This window comes from Mesoplodon densirostris, chromosome 19, assembly GCF_025265405.1.
Source record: "Mesoplodon densirostris isolate mMesDen1 chromosome 19, mMesDen1 primary haplotype, whole genome shotgun sequence".
Classification (NCBI taxonomy): domain Eukaryota; kingdom Metazoa; phylum Chordata; class Mammalia; order Artiodactyla; family Ziphiidae; genus Mesoplodon; species Mesoplodon densirostris.
The window spans coordinates 29262173-29281895 of NC_082679.1; the positions used below are offsets into that span (position 1 = coordinate 29262173).

Genomic DNA, 19723 nt, shown 5'->3' on the forward strand with positions numbered 1-19723 from the left:
CCCTATCTCAGGCTTCCTAGAGAGAGACTAGGTCTGAGCTGTGAAGGATCACTGTGGTTCAGAGCATAACAGAAGGTGGAAGTCTGTGGCTGGCAGGAGGAGGGAGCTTGCCCGTGGGGGAAGGTCTGGGAATTCAGGGAAGCAGGTGAACTAAAGGCAGGAAGAAGAGGAGGCTTAGCTGGTGTGGAAATGGCCAGGCCCCATGGAGTGGAGGGGAGGGCACTGAGAGAAGGCAGAGGGAAATAGGGAGCACAGGAAACCTTCTGAGCATGGGAGCTCAAGAAATATCAAATAAGACATCCAGTAGAAGAAGGATTCTCTAACACCGGCACCTGTGCCTCCCCACTTCTTTATTTACAAAATATTTCAGATGCACTCGATACCCCAAATAATGTGACAAGACTCTGTACTCACCACCCAGGTTTGGTACGTGTTAATGTTTGCCACTTGATCCTTAGAGAAGTGGTCCAGCCTCCTTCCCCCCTCCCCCTCGCCCACTTAGAACTGGTCAGAGGGGAAAGGCCAGCCCAGTGCTGCACAGACCCTGAAACCGAGCGCCTCCTGGGTGCTGGGCCTTGGATGCTGTGCACTGAGACCCAGAGAAGAGCTGGCCACTTTCCAGAGCTCCATCCTGCCTCCTGGTGGTGCTGTTGCAGTAGTCTTAGAAGGAATGAGCTGGTTTTCTTTAAATGTGGTATAAAATTCAAATGGTATAAAAAGATATAGGGTGAAAGAACTGCCTCCCATCTCTGACCCCAAGCCTCCTGGTTCACTTCCCCAGAGAATTCACCTCACCAGTTTGAGTCTCCTTCCAGAGAGATTTTGTGCATGTGCAGATACCTTCTTCTACTGGAAGAAAGAAAGAAATTTTCAGTTTCTTTTTAAAAACATAAGTAGTGGCTTGACATTTTGAAAAACTTTTTATGCAAACAGTAAAAAGCACAAATATTAATGTACAGCACCTATGTGTGCACACCTTTGTAACCCCTGCCCAGATCACGACATTGACCATTCCCAGCATCACAAAAGGCTCCTTTGTGCCTTTTGCAGTCAATACCCACAAGCCCAAAGTGGTCACCACTGTTTTTGAACTTCATGTAAATGGTGGTTTGGATTTTGATCCTAATTGGCAGCCTGAGCATGCTGTTGGCATGGGGCGGGGGTAGGTGGGTCATGCCTCACAGCCCCAAGGGACCTGTGGTTAGTGCTGATCAGGGTTCTGGATTCCTGGGCTGGCAGGTGGTGCCATTTTGGGGTGACCATCCTCTCAAGTTTTGTGGAACCATGTGTAGGCAACTGATGAAAGCATAGCAGTCTCAGCTATAATGGTACATACTGTCGTAGAATGTGTAAATCCCAGTAGGGTGGGTAAAGCAGGTATGGGCACCATTTAACTGGTTAGAAGCCAGGGCCTGGAATAATGCTTGATGTGTAAGTAGGTTCTCAGCAAATACTGGGTGGATGAATGGATGAGTGGGTGGGTGGATAGATGAACAGAAGGGCAGTTGGGTGGGTGGGTGGGCAGGTGAATGGATGGATGGATGAATGGATGGATGGATAGCAGATGGGCAGATGGTTGGGTGAGTGGGCAGATACGTGGGTAGATGGACGGATGACAGGATGGGTGGATGAAGCCCAGCTAGGTAGTTAAGCAGCTTACCACAGTTCCAGAGCCTAGAGTGGTGAGAATAGGGCCACACTGAGACCTCCCTGACCTCCCCCTCCTTCGCACTCCCAGTTAATTATATGGATATCACAGACGCTGTGGAGCCAGACATCCTGCCTCTAGTCACTGTCTTGCTTGCTGTCTTAACAGGATCTTACAGCGCTAGCCAGGGCGTCAACTGCATCCGTGAAGATGTGGCTGCCTATATCACCAGGAGAGATGGTGGTGTACCTGCAGACCCGGATAACATTTACCTGACCACTGGAGCCAGTGACGGCATTTCCGTACGTGTGAGGGTAGCTTGTTGTTGTCCACCGTTCACCCACGTGAAGAACAGCCTCGCATGTTAGGGCCGAGTGTGTGAGCCTGTTAGCAGGGGGACAGCCTGGGAGGAGAGGTTGGCCTCCCTCTGGTCGCTGCTGTCTGCCCCACCCTGGTAGCCTGCTGTCCTTACCTTGTTCAGTCTTCATGAACCTGGGTACCCCTGCAGCCTCAGTTTCCCTCCAGAGTGGCACCAGCAGGTCCAGCTGGGAGGAGTCAGGGGTCACTCGAGGGTGCCCGTCTTCCTGGCGACATCGGCCTTTCTCTCACTCAGCACATACGGTGTATCTGCTCTGCGAGGCACTGTGCCAGGTGCTGGGGAGACAAGCACGTTTGGCCTCTGCTTACACATCAGTGCTGGATAAGACTGGCATTAATAGCACATAAATACATGTCAAATCTTAAGCTTTCAGTTTCTCTTCTGGAAGAGGACAAAGCGTTACAGGAGGGAGCAGCAGGGACTCTGAACTGGAGGGAGCAGCAGGGACTCTGAACTGGGGGTGCTGGGGAGGGCAGAAAGTTTTCTCCAAGGAAGGCTGAACAGATAGAGATCTGGAAGCTGCGTACCTGTGAACTCAGGAAGGCAGGGGAGAAAGGTTCGGAGCAGAAGGTCAGCATATGCAGAGGCCTTGAGCTGGAAGGAGGCTGTGTGTCTGGAAACGGAGTGTCAGGGGGACGAGCACACATGGTGAGGGCCAATTACCAGCAGTGGGCTGGGAGGCAGGTGGGGCCTTGTTGTCCTAAGAGCCTGGGAGCCACTGAAGGATTTGAAATAGGCGGAGGGACATAATTAGATTTAGGTTCTTAAGCTTTAAGTGTGGCAGGAGGGGGCATAATAGATGTAAGGGCGTGTTGAGGAGGCAAGAGCAGAGGTGGCTTGGGCTGGGGATCAGCCGTGGAAGAGGTGACGAGGGGCTGGTATCAAGTGTTCCATAGCAGAAGGGGCTGAACCCAGGGCCTGAGGAGCCTGCACCCTCCCTTCCCGTCCAGCACCCTGCCCCCGTGCCCAGTCAGTGCTGGGTGCCATCCACTCACTTTGTTCTCCCTGCTCAGGGAGCCTGTCCTGTCTGACCCTTCCTTTAATGGAGTTCTTTGTCTGTGTCTCTTGACTTCCAAGGCTCCTGTTTTTGTTGTTTGTTAAATGCTTTAGTCCTTTCCTAAAGCCTTTCAAATGCATTAAACCCCTCCTGGAGCCCGGGAGGAAACTGAGGCCCAGAAGAGACCTTAGGTGGTCTGCCTGCTCTAAGTCAGCCTCTTGTGGCATTTGAGATTCTAGTGTTGGACTCAGGCTCCCAACCATGGCATCTTCCACTGTGTTCTGCCAAGGCCCGTCTCTATTCTCAGAGAAGCCCAGGTATAGGTAGAGGTTCCAGAGGAGGGTGGGGGGAGGGGTCCTCAAGATTTAGTGAAAGAATCAAGTCATTGCAGTTTTTAATCCAGTGGCATTCCTGCAGCAAGGAGCCGAACCTGAGAAAGGAGCTAAGTCTGTGTGTAAGGTGGGGACTCGCCCAGAAGGGTTTGGGCTTATTAATCCAGTGAATTATTGCCACCTCCACCAGTGCCCCACAGGACTCCCCAGGCCTGGTTTCTCAGGAACCCTATGAACCTAGGGCGCACTCAGCTTTGGAAACAGCCAGGTTGAAGCGCCACCTAGTGGCCATAACTGGGTATTTTATCCCATTTCAACAATCCCTTGTTCAGGGGTCTGTCCAGCCTTGGGCACTGATAGCTACCGACCAGACAGATTCCTGGGCTCCACCCCAGACATACAGAATGAGTTTCAGGGGTGAGGTCAGAATAATTCTGAGACAGGGCCAGTTTGTGGGCTACTGCTTTAAAAGACCTTTTTAAAAAATACTAACAAGTATTGCGTGTTAAACTACATACCATGCACTGTACTGAGAACTTTAAAACATTTTGCTTATTTCTCACAGCAGACCTCATTTTACAGATGAGGAAAGTGAGACTCAGGGAAGTTCAGCCACTCCCATGGGGCTGCACTGGAGGCAGGCAGTGGGGTGGCTGGTGAAAGGCGGGGTTGGGGCCTTCCAGCTTGCCTGCTGCTGGTCAGCCCCCGAGGGTGGGAAGTGGCAGTGGCCTTGCAAGATGTGACTTCTCGGTTGCAGACGATCCTGAAGATCCTGGTCTCCGGGGGTGGCAAGTCACGGACGGGTGTGATGATACCCATCCCGCAGTACCCCCTCTACTCGGCGGTTATCTCTGAACTCGATGCCATCCAGGTGAACTATTACCTGGATGAGGACAACTGCTGGGCCCTGAACGTGAATGAGCTCCGGCGGGCCGTGCGGGAAGCCAAAGAGCACTGTGACCCCAAGGTGCTGTGCATCATCAACCCCGGGAACCCCACAGGTCTGTGCTTTACTCCCTTGCCAGTTTCTTGGGGAGCAGGGGCAGGGTGGCTGGAGTACTGGATGTCTGGACACCAAAGATCTAAGAAATAATGAAGTCCTCTTTGCTCCCAGGTTCCCAATCCAACTTCAGATTTGCTAACATAAAGCCATAAAATTTGCCACAGGCCACCTTAGGAGGTGAGCAAATGCAGGCATTTTCCTGGGCAAGGTTGTATTAAGACCAGTTTTTCTCCTGTTCTTGCATTTGCAAAGAATCTTCTTTTTGAGTTCACCCACAACCATCACCATTAATCATAGGCCTCATTTTACCCTTACTCCTACTTGTTTTTCTGAACCAGTTTTCAGATTGCTGGTGTGTGCGTTGTTTTTCTTTGACACAGCATTACTGTGTACTTTGAGGCCTGAAAAGGAAATGCCATATTAAAAACAAAAGCGAACAAACCAAAAAAACCTGATTCCAGAAGTTGAAAATCACTCCTAATTTTGTGTATTTTTCTTTAAAAAAAAAAAAAACGCACAGTTCTGCCTGTTTTGATCTTTCCAGGCTGCTGGCTTCATGTGCCCCCGATGCTATTTGGATGCCGAGAACAAGGGCTCCTCTCTCCTCCTTTGTTGAGATAAACTGGGTCAGGGCCAAAGCGTGGTGGAGTTGATTGTGGAATCTGCTTCTTGGGAACATCAAATGATGCTTCAATCAGCTGAAAGCGCCACTTGAATTCCTGAGCGCAGAAAATGGGTGCAGCTGCCCTCCACCCTGGTTTATTTACACCAGCTTCTTGGGGGAAGGGATGAAGGGTCTAACCATGGTTCAGTAGGAAAATGACAGAGCTGGGTTCTCAATCCTGTTGCACATTAGAATCACAAAGGGAGCTTTTAAAAATGTCAAAGGCCAGGCTGCACCTCAGAATCTCTGGGGATGGGGCCCAGGCATCAATATTCTATGCAGCTGAGGATGAGAAACACTGCCCTAGGATGATTGTTCTAAAACTTTAGCTTGTTAAGAAAAAAACAGACTGCTGGACCCCACTTCTAGGTATTCTGATGTAATTAGGCTGGAGTGGGGCTTGACAATTTGCATTTCTAACAAGCCCCCAGGTGATGCTGATGCTACTGGTCCCAAACTTGGAGTAGTAGGCCCTACATCTTAGGAAATACTCTGTATACCTAGTTTATATCATAGGGTTGGTGACTTCTTGGCCAGGTGCTTACATAAATCTTCACCTGGCTGTCTTGGGAGAAATAACTGCACTAGAGACTTTCCTGTTTTGGGTCAAAGGTTGGAGGAGTCATGTGAGTATATGTTAATATAAGCAGTTTTTTGGGGGTTTTTTGGCCATGCTGCACAGCTTGTGGAATCTTAGCTCTCCGACCAGGGATTGAACCCGGGCCCTGAGAGTGAAATCACTGAGTCCTAACCATTAGACCTCCAGGGAATTCCCTCTCTGGGGTCTTAATGGGTGAAAATCAGCTATTGGAAGATGGGGGATGGAAAATAGAAACCTACCTGTGATAACCATGTATCTTGCCTGGACCACACACTGTGACCACTTTGGCTAAAAGGTATCAAAATGGACTGGGATATAAGTAACTAACAGGGCTCTTTGGGATTCAAGACAGAAACTCATCTTAAGACTTGAAGGGAGTGGATCTGTGAAGTCCAGGGTAAAGCAGCACACTTGAATCAGCGTCATTGTCATAGGAACCCCAGGCCATTTCCCAGCTCTTCTCTGGGCAGGGTTGGAATCCTTCTTAGGAAGCATCTGTCCTGGGAGTGGCCTTCAGCAGTTCCAGTCATTGCCCAGCACCTAAGCGTCCTCCACAGAGAGCCTTGCCCATAGTTTCAGCCAAAGCCGCAGGCCAGACTCTCATTGGCCCACGTTGGCCAACCTGCCCGTGCCTGACCTAGTTAAATCACTGAGGCTGATTGGCTGGGTCTGTATCCCATGTCCCTTGCTGGAGTTTAAAGAGAGGGAGTTCCCCCTAGAACAGCTGAGAAAAGGGCAGGATGCAGGGCTGGTGCAAGCAACAGGTATCCCCATTAGTTTGTGGGAAATTCCTTTGGCCTGGCCTCTGGCAAGGGGCACGTAGACCCCTCCCCAGCTTTGAGGCCTACAGCAGAGCCACCTCTTTTGTGCAGTGGGCTCGTGTCTCCCCCTGCTGGGCACAGCTGTGCCCTGCCCCTCTAGAGCCTGTGTGACTCCTCCTGTACCACCATGTATGTTTGTCCATCCATTGGCTCAGCAGGCATGCTCTGAGTGACTCCTTCGTCCCAGGCGAAGACTGGAGAGAAGTAAGCTCTGTCCTCGTCCTACAGTTTGCATCGCTCATATCATGGGGATTATTTGCGCACAGCAGGTCTCCTTTCCTCTCCTGAGCTGCAGGCTTCCAGAGGCCTGGCCCTTGCTGAGTTCTCTTAGCACTCCCCCTGGCATTATGTACAATGGTTTGATGCTCTTGGTGCTCAAACCTTTGCTTGCATTCTAACAGGATACACTTTGTGGGATGGCAACCCTGGGAGAGAAGACCAGCTGCGTTTGTAGGCAGGCTCAGCCCCCTGGATAGGCAGCTCCTGTCTGTCTGCGGGAACAGCAGCTGGTTCCTTGTAGCATCCAGGGCTCCTACCCTTCCTAATTCCCAGAGCCATGAGCTTGCTTCATAGGAAGCCCGGTTGGCCGTTTCTTGGCAGGAGACAGGTTGGTCCCTTAGTAAAGGAATTGGTTCATTGCTTAGACAGTTTAAGTCTGAAATCCTGGCTGAATCATTACCATGCTCTTATAAGATACATCTATATATATTTTTCTAAGACTTATTCTTGTTATTCTTACATGGACAAGAATATAGTTATTTTTAACAAGAAGGTAACATACTCTACATACTGGTTTGCATCAAGATATAGATGCATATATAAATAACACATGTGCACATACACACATAAATATATACATATATGTAACATCCATAGATGCACATTTATGTATAGTAAAGAAACAGCCTTTTGTGAGAAGTCAGCATGCCTGACTAGTGCTTTCCCAGAGGCTATGCGAGCACGTCAGACAACCCAGTGCCACACTTACAATGGGCCTCAGGAAATATTGGGAATAGGTTCATTTCTACCTTGTTGCATTTGTTCCTTTCCCCACCTAAACCCACAGTATTTCCTGTGAACTGATGGGTGAATATTTTGCTGCTGGCTGGCACTCATTTCTCTAAGATGGATGAAACGTTGAGTCAAGCCCTGAAGGGAGACCCTGGCAGGGACCCTGCGGGTACCCGGAAGCATCCTCAGAGGGCGCAGCTCCCGTGTAGCTGCTGACGGGAGAAGCCAGAGCTGGCAGGCAGGCTCATCTCATTTAGAGCTTATTCCACAGTATTTACCGGGGCCCTGCTGAGTGCTGGCTTTGAGGGTCAGCACTGATCCCACAGATCTTGTCCCGGCCTCACAGAGCTTGTGTGGGGAGAAGGTGTAGCCAGTGCAGTTCTCCTGGTGTTGCCGCTGTGGGGTGAGGAGGAGGGTGAGGCTGAATGATTAAACTCCTTCAGTTTAACTTTCCTGCTCTTGATGATACTGTCTTGCCTTCTTGCCCTCCAGCACAGATTAATACAAATATACCCCCCTCCACACACACACACCTCCAATAAGAATAACAAGAAGGTTGGGTGTGAAACACTGCTTCCTCCACATACCCAGCTTAAGTGAGTCAGAGGGACGGGGCTGACCGTCGGGGCTCCCTGGAGGTTGACTGAACCCCCCGAGTCACAGCAGCTAGGGAGGGTGGTCCCACAGGGTCCCGGGGAACACAGATACCTGAGTGATTCTGGTTGGGGTTCTTACCTGGGGACAATTTAAACAGCATTACAACCTACCTTCTGCTTTTGTTTGGGGACTTTTTAGGTCAGGTGCAGAGCAGAAAGTGCATAGAAGACGTGATTCACTTTGCCTGGGAGGAGAAGCTCTTTCTCCTGGCTGATGAGGTAAGAGCAGCCTTGGCTCTCAGAGGTGAGGGTGCGCTTTCTTTTCTGGGAGAGGGGGCCAGGCCTGGTTGTTCTATAGCCAGAGAGGACTTTCTAGGTGTTGGAAGAGAGATTCTAACAAGGTTGAGGATGTTCAGTGTTACACCCTGTGAGACTGTGACCAAAAATCATCCCAACATTGGTTTGGAATCTTGGTTATAAGTTTCAGAAATCTAACCCAAACTACTTTAAACTTGAAAAGTAAAAAGGTGGTAGGGTCTCAGGAGTGGGGCTGGATCCAGGGACTCAAACCATATCTTCCACCTCCTCTCATTCCATACTGCTGCCTTGGCCTCACACATGGGCCTGCTATCTTCCCAGTCTAGAAAGAGAGCATTCCTTCCTGGTGGTTCCAGCAAAAGTCTCAGAATTAAGCCTCACTGGTGCAGCTTGGGTCAAACACCCATTGCTGAGCCAATTACTGTGGCCCCGTGGTTGCAATATGCAAACTGACCAGGCCTGCGCACGGGGCAGTGTCTCTGCCCTGTGCCCCCAAACCTGCAGAAAGAGAGTGGGTGGGGGGTGTTCCCTGAGGCAAATTGAGGGCCTCTTTCTCAAGCAGGGAGAGTGGGTGCTAGGTGGGCCTAATGCTGTGTCCTGTGAGGAGGAGAGTCTTAATTAACCCCCCACAGCTGCTGCTTCTTGAACCACAGTTCTGGAGACAAGGCATGCCCATTCTTTTCCTGCAAGGAAAGAAATGAAGGACCCATCATATCCTGTTTTCATTTCTTCATTGTTGCATGATTTCTAGTTAGTTGTAGCTTCTAACACACAAGGTTCATTTCTTTGCTTCTCAGCACCCCCACCGCCCCGCCCCACACACAGAGCTTACCCACCAAATTGTTGCCGTGATTAATAGCAGATGGACCTAAAATCTTCATTTCTATAGGAGAGAATGGACAGCAGAGTGACCTGGTTTACAAACCTCTTCCCTTGGGGTCTGGGAAGGGAGGGGTGGGGGAGGAGTAGGGGGAGGAGGAAGCTCTGCCTGGCTTGTTGAAGGTGCAGCTGGCCTGACCCTCCTGCCGACCCACAGCGCTCCAGAGAGCCTCGGTTTCCCTGATGTCCAAACTGGGTATGGGAAGCTCATCTCCAAGGGCAGATGGGACGCTTGCCTGCGGCGCACTAGACTGTGCGGGGACAGGGAGGCGCTGCTCGCTCCAGTGTGGGGGCAGCTCGGTCCATTGTGGGCGCTGTTTGGTCCAGCGTGGGGGCTGCTGGGTCCAGTGTGGGCACTGTTTGGTCCAGTGTGGGGGCTGCTCGGTCCAGTGTGGGGGCTGCTAGGTCCAGTGTTGGTATTGCGCGGTCCAGTGTGGGCGCTGCTTGGTCCAGTGTGGGGGCTGCTCGGTCCAGTGTGGGGGCTGCTAGGTCCAGTGTTGGTATTGCGCGGTCCAGTGTGGGCGCTGCTTGGTCCATTGTGGGTGCTGCTCGGTCCATTGTGGGCACTGTTTGGTCCAGCGTGGGGGCTGCTGGGTCCAGTGTGGGTGCTGTTTGGTCCAGCGTGGGGGCTGCTGGATCCAGTGTGGGTGCTGTTTAGTCCAGTGTGGGGGCTGCTCGGTCCAGTGTGGGTGCTGTTTAGTCCAGTGTGGGCGCTGCTCGGTCCAGTGTGGGGGATGCTCGGTCCAGTGTGGGGGCAGTTCGGTCTAGTGTGGGCGCCGCTCGGTCCAGTGTGGATGCTGCTCGGTCCAGTGTGGACGCTGTTTGGTCCAACGTGAGCGCTGTTTGGTCCAGTGTGGGGGCTGCTCGGTCCAGTGTGGGTGCTGCTGGGTCTAGTGTGGGTGCTGCTCTGTCCAGTGTGGGCGCTGCTGGGTCTAGTGTGGGTGCTGCTCTGTCCAGTGTGGGCGCTGCTCGGTCCAGTGTGGGGGATGCTCAGTCCAGTGTGGGGGCAGTTCGGTCTAGTGTGGGCGCTGTTTGGTCCAACGTGAGCGCTGTTTGGTCCAGTGTGGGGGCTGCTCGGTCCAGTGTGGGTGCTGCTAGGTCCAGTGTGGGGGCTGCTCGGTCCAGTGTGGGTGCTGCTCTGTCCAGTGTGGGCACTGCTAGGTCTAGTGTTGGCGCTGCTCGGTCCAGTGTGGGGGCTGCTCGGTCCAGTGTGGGTGCTGCTCTGTCCAGTGTGGGCACTGCTAGGTCTCGTGTTGGCGCTGCTCGGTCCAGTGTGGGGGCTGCTCAGTCCAGTGTGGGTGCTGCTCAGTCCAGTGTGGGCGCTGCTGGGTCTAGTGTGGGTGCTGCTCGGTCCAGTGTGGGGGCTGCTCGGTCCAGTGTGGGCGCTGCTGGGTCCAGTGTGGGGGCTGCTCGGTCCAGTGTGGGCGCTGCTGGGTCCAGTGTGGGTGCTTCTCGGTCCAGTGTGGGCGCTGCTGGGTCTAGTGTGGGCGCTGCTCGGTCCAGTGTGGGGGCTGCTCGGGTCCAGTGTGGGTGCTTCTCAGTCCAGTGTGGGCGCTGCTGGGTCTAGTGTGGGCGTTGCTGGGTCCACTGTGGGTGCTTCTCGGTCCAGTGTGGACGCTGACAGCAGTGGTGGACGGAGAGCTGGGTGAGTGCCGTGAAGTGCGGAGGGTACACAGTTAGCACTTCAGGTGCAGAGGTCAGGACAGGTACATGAACTGCTTTCACCAGTCATCTTATTGACGGACGTGAGCATCACACTTCGGGAGGAAACCTGCTTGGGCAGGTGGGGTACTTGATGTCGTCACTGGCACATGAGGCAGAAAGGAGTTCTGGAGACTGGGTGAGGCTAATGTGGGAGAATCCAGTGGGCATCCATCCGGAGGCCTTCCCTCCTTGCTTGTTCTGTAAGGTTCCCTCAGGCACGTCTGGCTTGGCAGTGGTGTCCGAGGCTGGGCTTCATGGCAGGCTGCCTGGCTGCAGTTTGGCCTGGAGCACCTGTGCCCTCCCTCAGACGCTGCCTGGTTGGCTCAGGCTTCTGGGGGGACTTGCGATGACTGTCTCCATCCCGTCCCCTCCTGCAGGTGTACCAGGACAACGTGTACTCTCCAGACTGCAGATTTCACTCCTTTAAGAAGGTGCTTTCCGAGATGGGGCCCGAGTACTCCAGCAACGTGGAGCTCGCCTCCTTCCACTCCACCTCCAAGGGCTACATGGGCGAGTATGTGGGCCCCCACCTCCCTCCCGCTGCCCCTGGGCCTGCTTGGTCCCTGTGCTTCTCCTCCCTGCCCCACCTCAGTCTGCTGGACAGAGACAGCTGCCCTTATCCACCGTCTCTGCTGATCTAAGAAGCAGGAGGAGATAGACCACACCTCCCCAAAGGGAGCACGGTGGTGTGAGGACAGACCTTGTGCAAGGGCTCGTGTAAAATAAGGCTGTGATGAAAACGAAAACAGGACCTCACAGCAGCTTCCAGCACCAGTGTTTTCTGCCAGCCATGTCGCTGTTGCTCTGACATTGACTGAACTCTGAGGGCCAGGGAAGGCAGGTTGAGTGGACAAATGCTGTCAGGCCAGTAGGCCAAGCTCTGTGTGCAGGAGCTCTGTATGCACCTTGCCTTAGCACTGTGTGACCTCTGGGGCCAGAGTCAGCTTCAATCCTGTATTCATTCATTCAGCTAATATTTATTGAACACCTGCTATGAGTCCAGAACTGATCTCGGCACTGAGGTTACAGCAGTGAGCAAACCACAGCCATCCCTGCCCTCACAGAGTTATGCTTTAGTGAGGAGAGAGAGGCAATAGACAAACGAATATCACACGTCAAGTGGGCAAAAAGAATTAGAGAAGAGATGGGAATGCCGAGAGGTGGGGTCTGGTCACTGAGGAGTTGGCTTTTGAGTTAAGCCTCAAGGGAGGGGGTGTGGGGAGCTACACAGATGTCTGGGGAAAGAGCATTCCAGACAGAGGGAACAGCACGTGCAAAGGCCCTGAGGTGGAAGGAGCAGCTGTTTGAGGAGTGGCAAGGAGACTAGAAAGGAGTGAGAGAGAAAGTGGCAGAAGTTGTGACCAAAAAAAGTCATAGGAGGCCGGATAACCCGGGCTACTTAGGTTATTTTTTACTTTTACTCCGAGTGAGATGATGGGAACCCTTGGAGGAGGGTTTACACAGAGGTGTGACGTCTCCTGACTTATGTTTTACCAGATTCTCTGGTTGCTGTGTGATGAGGGTAGGGATAGAAGTGGGCATTCGAGGCAGAAGGCTGTTATGGTCCAGGGGAGACATCGTGGGCCAGGGTGGAGGTGGGGAGAAGATGTTTGCTCTTGGATATGTTTGAAGGTGGAGTTGACAGATGTTGCTTGATGGAAAAGGTGGGTGTGAGAGAGAGAAGTCTAGGATGATTCCCAAGTTTTTTGTTCAAACAGCAGGAAGGATAGAGTTGCCATCAATAGATGTGGATTGCTGTGTGTGAAGCAGGTTTGGGGGTAAAATTAGAAGTTGCTTTTGGATGTGTAGAATTTGCAGATGCCTATTGGATGTCCAGATGGAGATGGATGTGTGAGTCTGCAGCTCAGGACTGATATCCAGCTGGAGATTAAAGTTTGTGAGATGTCAGTGTATGAGTTGTTAGACAGATCTCTGAGCCTGGATGTCTCACCAGGCGTGAGTATCAATAGAGAAGAGGTCCAAGGACTGGGCCCAGGCCCTCCCTGCTCAGCAGTTAGGGGAGGAACCTACAAACTAGACTGAGATGGAAAGGCCAGTGCATTTACAGCTAAGGACATTCATTCCCCAGCGTTGTGGGAGTTCTGCTTTATGCCAGGTGTCAGGAGGGGGTCTGGAGGCCAGTGTAACTGTGAAGCTTCAAGAAATATTTTGGCCAGGTCAAGGGAGCTGTCCCCTTGGGATGGTCACCCAACTGTTCTTGGCTCTATTTGATGTGGGCAGGGGTTGACTTCTGCTGGTCTTTCTGGTCTACCCCAGTAGTGATGCTGCCTTCTTGCTAGACTTTCATGTGTTGTGTAGCTCTTTTCCTAAACAAATATGTTCTCCATTAACTCATTTTTCAAACTCAAGTGTGTTTGTCACATTCCTACCCATCTTTCCATCTGTGTTACTGACGACTGTTTTAATGGTAATACCCTGCTTGTTGGTAACCTGAGGTGGTATCCTGTTGCCCTCAGATCCTGATTACCTAGGATCAGACTGATTTGCCCAGTTTGATATTCTGCTCATCAGCAGAGGATAAAGCAGAAAGTTTCTTCTTTCAACTTTGTTACAGGAAACATTTCCGAGATGCCAGAATTTATCTTCCCACATTGGAAAAGCAAGTTGAGGGGTCACATGGGGATCTGTCTCTGCCAGTTCATTCTGCAGCCTGATCCCAAAAGTGTTTTATCGAGTGTCTCCTCATATCAGGTGCTCTGAGGTTGTGTGGGTGTGGTACACATGCAGAGGAAGGCAGGAGCTGGTGCCTGCGTTTCTGTGCTTATTAGCCTGAATGTTATCAATCACAGTCCAGAAAGTGTGGCTGATGGAGCTGATTTCATTCTGAAAGGTTTTTGGTTTTGTTTTTGTTTGTATGATCTCAGCTTATTTTCATGAGATTTGACTGTATATCAGTCAGGATCCTTTTGGAAATACGTAACAGAAACTCAACTTGAACTGGCCTACATCAAAGAGGCTTTTTAAAAAATCCATATCAGGGCACTTCCCTGGTGGTCCAGTGGTAAAGAATCTGCCTTACAGGGACTTCCCTGGTGGCACAGTGGTTAAGAATCCACATGCCAGTGCAGGGGACGCGGGTTCGATTCCCTGGTCGGGGAAGATCCCACATGCCACGGAGCAACTAAGCCCGTGCGCCACAACTACTGAGCCTGTGCTCTAGAGCCCTCGAGCCACAATACTGAAGCCCGCACACCTAGAGCCCGTGCTCCACAACAAGAGAAGCCACCACAATGAGAAGCCCGCGCACCACAGTGAAGAGTAGCGCCCCCTCACCGCAACTAAAGAAAGCCCGTGTGCAGCAATGAAGACCCAACACAGCCAAAAATAAAATTAAAAAAATAAAGTAAAATAAAGAATCCGCCTTACAATGCAGGGGACGTGGGTTTGATTCCTAGCCAGGGAACTAAGATCCCACAAGCCATGGGGCAACTAAGCCCACGCGCCACAGCTACTGAGTTTGTGCGCCTCAACTAGAGCCCACATACCACAAACTACAGAGCCCACGCACCACAACTAGAGAGAAAACCCACACGCCACAACTAGAGAGAAGCCCACGCACCGCAACGAAAGATCCCACACGCCTCAACGAATATCCCACGTGCCGCAACTAAGACCTGATGGAGCCAAAAATAAAGTTAAATAAATAAATAAATAATAAATCTTAAAAAAAAATTTTTAAATCTGTATCAGTAAAAAGTCAAGGAGTGGACTTCCCTGGTGGTGCAGTGGTTAAGAATCCGCCTGCCAATGCAGGTGACACGGGTTTGAGCCCTGGTCTGGGAAGATCCCGCATGCTGCAGAGCAACTAAGCCCATGCGCCACAACTACTGAGCCTGCGCTCTAGAGCTCGCGAGCCACAACTACCGAAGCCCACGCGCCTAGAGCCCGTGCTCCGCAACAAGAGAAGCCACTGCAATGAGAAGCTCGCGCACCACAACGAAGAGTAGCCCCTGCTCACCGCAGCTAGAGAAAGCCCGCACACAGCAACAAACACCCAACGCAGCCCAAACAAATAAAAAATAAATAAAATTTTAAAAGTCAAGGAGTAAAGTTGAATCAGGGGGCTTAAAAGTGTCACCAGATCTCTGTTTCTGCTTTCTGGCCTTGTTTTGTTTTCTTTCTCAGCTCTGCTTTCCTTTTTTTTTTTGGCCACACTGCGTGGCTTGTGGGGTCTTAGTTCCCCTACCAGGAATTGAACCCTGGCCTTCGGCGGTGAAAGTGCCAAGTCCTAACCACTGGACCGCCAGGGAATTCCCTGCTTTGCTCTCCTTTGGGTTGGCTTTGTTTTCAGGCATCAGAAAGTTCTAGCCAAGTCTGCAGGCTACTGCTCACATGCCCACCCCTCGAACCTGTGGAGGGGGTGCCCGGCCTGAATCACATGCCCCTTTGGAGCAGGGCTAGCGTATAACTTAAGAGTCAGGCTAAGCTGCTCTAACCAAAAGGCCCCAAAATACAGTGGCTCAAACAAGATGGAAGTGTGTCTCTGTGATAACAGCCCGAAGGCAGGGGGAGTCCAGGACTGGCTCTGCCCCATGAGGTCATTCAGAGATGGGCTGGTGGGCTGGCTCTGTCTTCTCAACATGTGGCTGCTGCTCTGGCATGTGCATTTCTCAGGAAGTGGGGAAAGGGAGAGAGGAAGGAGAGAGCATGCTTTTAAGGAAGTGATGTGGAATTTACACATATCACTCCCATTCACTTTCCACTGGCAAGAACTCGGCCACACCTGGAAACTCAGTGTTGGGCATGGGGATGTTTACAGAAGATTCTGGCCGGCTGGATGCACGTAGTGGAGGTCTCTCTGTGACTGGTGGGTCCTCTCCCCGTCTTCAACCTTTTAGGTGTGGCTACAGAGGAGGCTACATGGAGGTGATCAACCTGCACCCTGAGATCAAGGGCCAGCTGGTAAAGCTGCTCTCGGTGCGTCTGTGCCCGCCAGTGTCTGGGCAGGCTGCCATGGACATCGTTGTGAACCCCCCGGTGCCAGGAGAGGAATCCTTCGAGCAGTTCAGCAGGGTGAGTCTGCTTGTCCCACGGCCTGTCTGCATCACTGCTGCGGCCAGTGTTCACCATGTATTGTCTCAATGGCCAGCCTCTGTCTAGATGGCCTCCCGGGGGTGCTCGTGGTTCCACGTGGCGCCTGACTCACCCCAATGAGGTTAAGTCTCAGGATGCAGCTGGGCTGTACTTGAAGTGGGAGGACTGTTGCATGTGTGTGTGGGGGGGATGCACCCCTTCCTCTTTCTCACCTGTGAGCACCACGGATGGGCAGGCGCCCAGAGGGAATGGCCTTGTGTCCTGAGAACACCCTGGGTGGGAGTGGGAGGGGAATGATTCTGTTACTAAACTAAAAGGGGGAAATGGATGAGCATGGCATTGATTCTAGGCCACGGGCCTGCCTGTGGCTTAAGACACAGCTGCAGGCTGTCCTTGCAGCTTGAAGTGATTCAGTCAAACCTTTTTAACTGCAAGTGACAAAAACCCAACTCTAAGTAGTTTAAACAAAAATGGAATTTATTGGTCATATAACCAAGAAGTCAGTTCCCAGCTGTTCTAGATTCACAACCTTTTTCAAAAATTGTGGTAAGATACACAGAACATGCAATTTACCATTTTGATCATTTTTAACTGAACAGTTTAATGCATAAAGTACGCTCAAATTGTTGTGCAACCATTACCACCATCCATCTCCAGAAACTTTTCATCATCCCAAACTGAAGCTCTGTACCCGTTCAACAATAACTCCTCATTTCCCCCTCCCCCCCAGCCCCTGGTAACCTCTATTCTACTCTCTGTGAATATGACTACTCTAGGTACCTCATATACAGCATTTGTCTTCTTGTGACTTTATTTCAATTAGCATGATGTCTTCAGGCTTTATCCCTGTTGTGGCGTGTGTCGGACTGTGCCTCCTGTTTAAGGCTGAGTGACATTCCACTGTGTGTACATGCTACGTTTTGCTGATCCGTTCATCCGCAGGCCACAGCTCTTCACCCACACATTCCAGTAGTACTTGCGGAAGTGCTGGGCTGCTTGCTCCAGCTTTGGAGACACGTCCAGCTCTGAGCCTGTCACTGATGTGCTTTGCCTGGATCACGTGCCCCAAACACACCACATGGATTGGGGGAAGGGTGACTCCCCAAAATGAAGTTGGTGGGGCTGTCTCCTAGAAGCATGTTCTAGGGTGTTCCATCCAGGCCCAAGTTCATTCAGACCAATGGGCAGGGACTGGTTTTTCTCATTTTCAGGAATGACATCCTGGTACAAGAGTAGAACCCATGACACAGGCTACCTAGGACCTACTTGTGGCCCGTGTGCTTCTGCCCCAGGGCACATGGCAGCCTCATGGGCTGGGCGTCTGTGGAAGAAGTTCCTGCAGAGGGACATGTGTTTCGCCCACCTCCCCCATTTGCTGTGCTTATGGACACGCAAGCTCACCTTCACCAATCTGCCCCGACGCCCCAGCTTGAAGGGATAGTTTCCAGGGTCTGGAGCCATGATGTCCAGAGATGCTAACTCCTGTGCTTTCTCTGTCTCATCAGGAGAAAGAGTCCGTCTTGGGTAATCTGGCCAGAAAAGCTAAGCTGACAGAAGACCTGTTTAACCAAGTCCCAGGAATTCACTGCAACCCCTTGCAGGGGGCCATGTACGCCTTTCCTCGAATCTTCATCCCTGCCAAAGCCATGGAGGCAGCTCAGGTCAGGGGTGCCAGGTCAGGGCTGGCTCTCTCACTGGGTTCACATGGGACTGCTTCTTGCCATGGGGAGCTAAAGTGTTGGCCCTAGAGGCTCTGAACTTTGTGTATCCGTTGGTCAGATGGTACTTAGTGTGTAAAGATGACAGGCTCTCAGAGACCCAGCCCTGCAGCATGCTGCATTGATGCGGCAGGTGTGAGGCCGGCCCCAGGTGAGCGGTGCGCTGAAGGGAGGTGCCCACGTGTGATGTGATGCATTTAAAACTGAACAGATGCTGGGGAAGCATCAAGAGCAATCTCTTCCACCTGGCCACAGTGCCCTAGAGCAGCGCTTCTCAAACTTGAGTGTGTACATGGATCACCTGGGGTCCTGTTAAAAATGCCGATACTGGTTCAAGAAATCTTTGGAGGGGCCCAAGATTCTGTGTTTCTAGTAAGTTCTCAGGTGGTGCCACAGACCCTGGTTTGAGGATCAAGGGCCAGAGCTGTATCTCTGAAAGTGTCCTCCCACCCCCTTACCTCCTCAATACCTTGTTAAACATTCAAAATCTGGCCCCACCCCTCGGCCGATTGAATCAGAATTTCTGGTGTTGGAGCTTGAGAACCTATTTAACAGGTGGCCTGGTTGTGCAAACCGAAGTGTGAGAAGCACCAACAGTAGGGCCCCTGAGAGGCTTGTTCCTTAAGGCCCCCTGGGCAGAGACCTCAGGGCCCTGGCTTGGTGTATAGGAGGACACGGCCAATGCTTGTGGAGCTGCTCCGTGGGGGTGGTGTACACAGGCAACAGGCTGGCACTCCCCACTGGAGAGCAGAAGCCCCGCAGCCGATGACTGTCCCAAAGTGGCCTTTGGGTTCTTTGTTCCCGGCCCCAGCTGCCTACAGCACCCAGCATCCTGCCTTGGTTCTCACAGGAAGGGAAGGCAGAAGGGCCCTGCCATGGGAAAGAACCTGCCATCTCAAGTGTATTTGGCTTTGAGATTGTAATGTTTGTACAGTGCGAAACCAGGAATGAATCCTACGTTCTGACCCACTCCCGCAGGCCCATAAGATGGCCCCCGACATGTTCTACTGCATGAAGCTCCTGGAGGAGACGGGCATCTGTGTCGTGCCCGGCAGCGGCTTTGGGCAGAGGGAAGGCACCTACCACTTCAGGTACCACTTCCTCTGCATCAGCGGGCTGGTCCTAGGTTTGTTTTGGGAAACTTGGGCTTCTTTTTTTTTTTTTTTTTTTTTTCCTATGGCTGTGTTGGGTCTTCGTTTCTGTGCGAGGGCTTTCTCTAGTTGTGGCAAGTGGGGGCCACTCCTCATCGCGGTGCGCGGGCCTCTCACCATCGCGGCCTCTCTTGTTGCGGAGCACAGGCTCCAGACGCGCAGGCTCAGCAATTGTGGCTCATGGGGCCAACTGCTCCGTGGCATGTGGGATCTTCCCAGACCAGGGCTCGAACCCGTGTGTCCGGCATTGGCAGGCGGACTCTCAACCACTGCGCCACCAGGGAAGCCCCGAAACTTGGGCTTCTTAACATCAAGGCACCTATGGAGACTGGGATGTATGGAGCCCCTGTCCCTCCATCCCACTCCCATTCTGTCCTGCTGCAGAGATAGCTGAGACCCTGCGCCAGGGACTAAGGAAGACTGTGGGCGACGCCAGGGTCATCTCCTTGACTGCTCTGTCTCCCCTCCACTGCCCCCATCTGTCACATGCCATCTGCAGTGTTCCTGTGCTGTGTTTTCTTTTCCTTCCCCTGTCCCTTTTCAACTCCGTGATGGTATCATACAGCATCCAGAAGCTCAATAGCTTGTCCACTGCACCAAAAGCCTGCTGAGATGTTGCCTCTGAGACATGGTGGAATTGCTGTGCCTCCTTTCACAGGCATGTGACTCTGCTGGGCAAGCCGGAGCAGCTCAGCCAGGTCTTCCACTGAGGCCAGCTCTGTTCCAAACAGCACCCTCTCCATGCACGGCACTCTCAGATGTTTCCTGCAGCAGATGCTAAAAAAAGAAATGTCATGGGCTTAGCACCTGAGGCTAAGTCTTGAGGCAGTGAAGGTTGTGGGTAGG

General features: G+C 52.1%; 1 protein-coding gene across 2 annotated transcripts in view; it reads left to right on the top strand.

Annotated features, from left to right (window-relative positions):
• GPT2 (glutamic--pyruvic transaminase 2) overlaps positions 1–19723 on the top strand; it is a 35391-nt gene that overhangs the window by 12551 nt on the left and 3117 nt on the right. For both annotated transcript variants that reach the window (XM_060084686.1, XM_060084688.1), the window contains exons 5-11: positions 1817–1950; positions 4114–4357; positions 8252–8331; positions 11331–11467; positions 15813–15987; positions 17514–17669; positions 18705–18817. In XM_060084686.1, the coding sequence (XP_059940669.1) occupies positions 1817–1950; positions 4114–4357; positions 8252–8331; positions 11331–11467; positions 15813–15987; positions 17514–17669; positions 18705–18817 (1039 nt within the window). The remainder of the gene's footprint in view (positions 1–1816; positions 1951–4113; positions 4358–8251; positions 8332–11330; positions 11468–15812; positions 15988–17513; positions 17670–18704; positions 18818–19723) is intronic.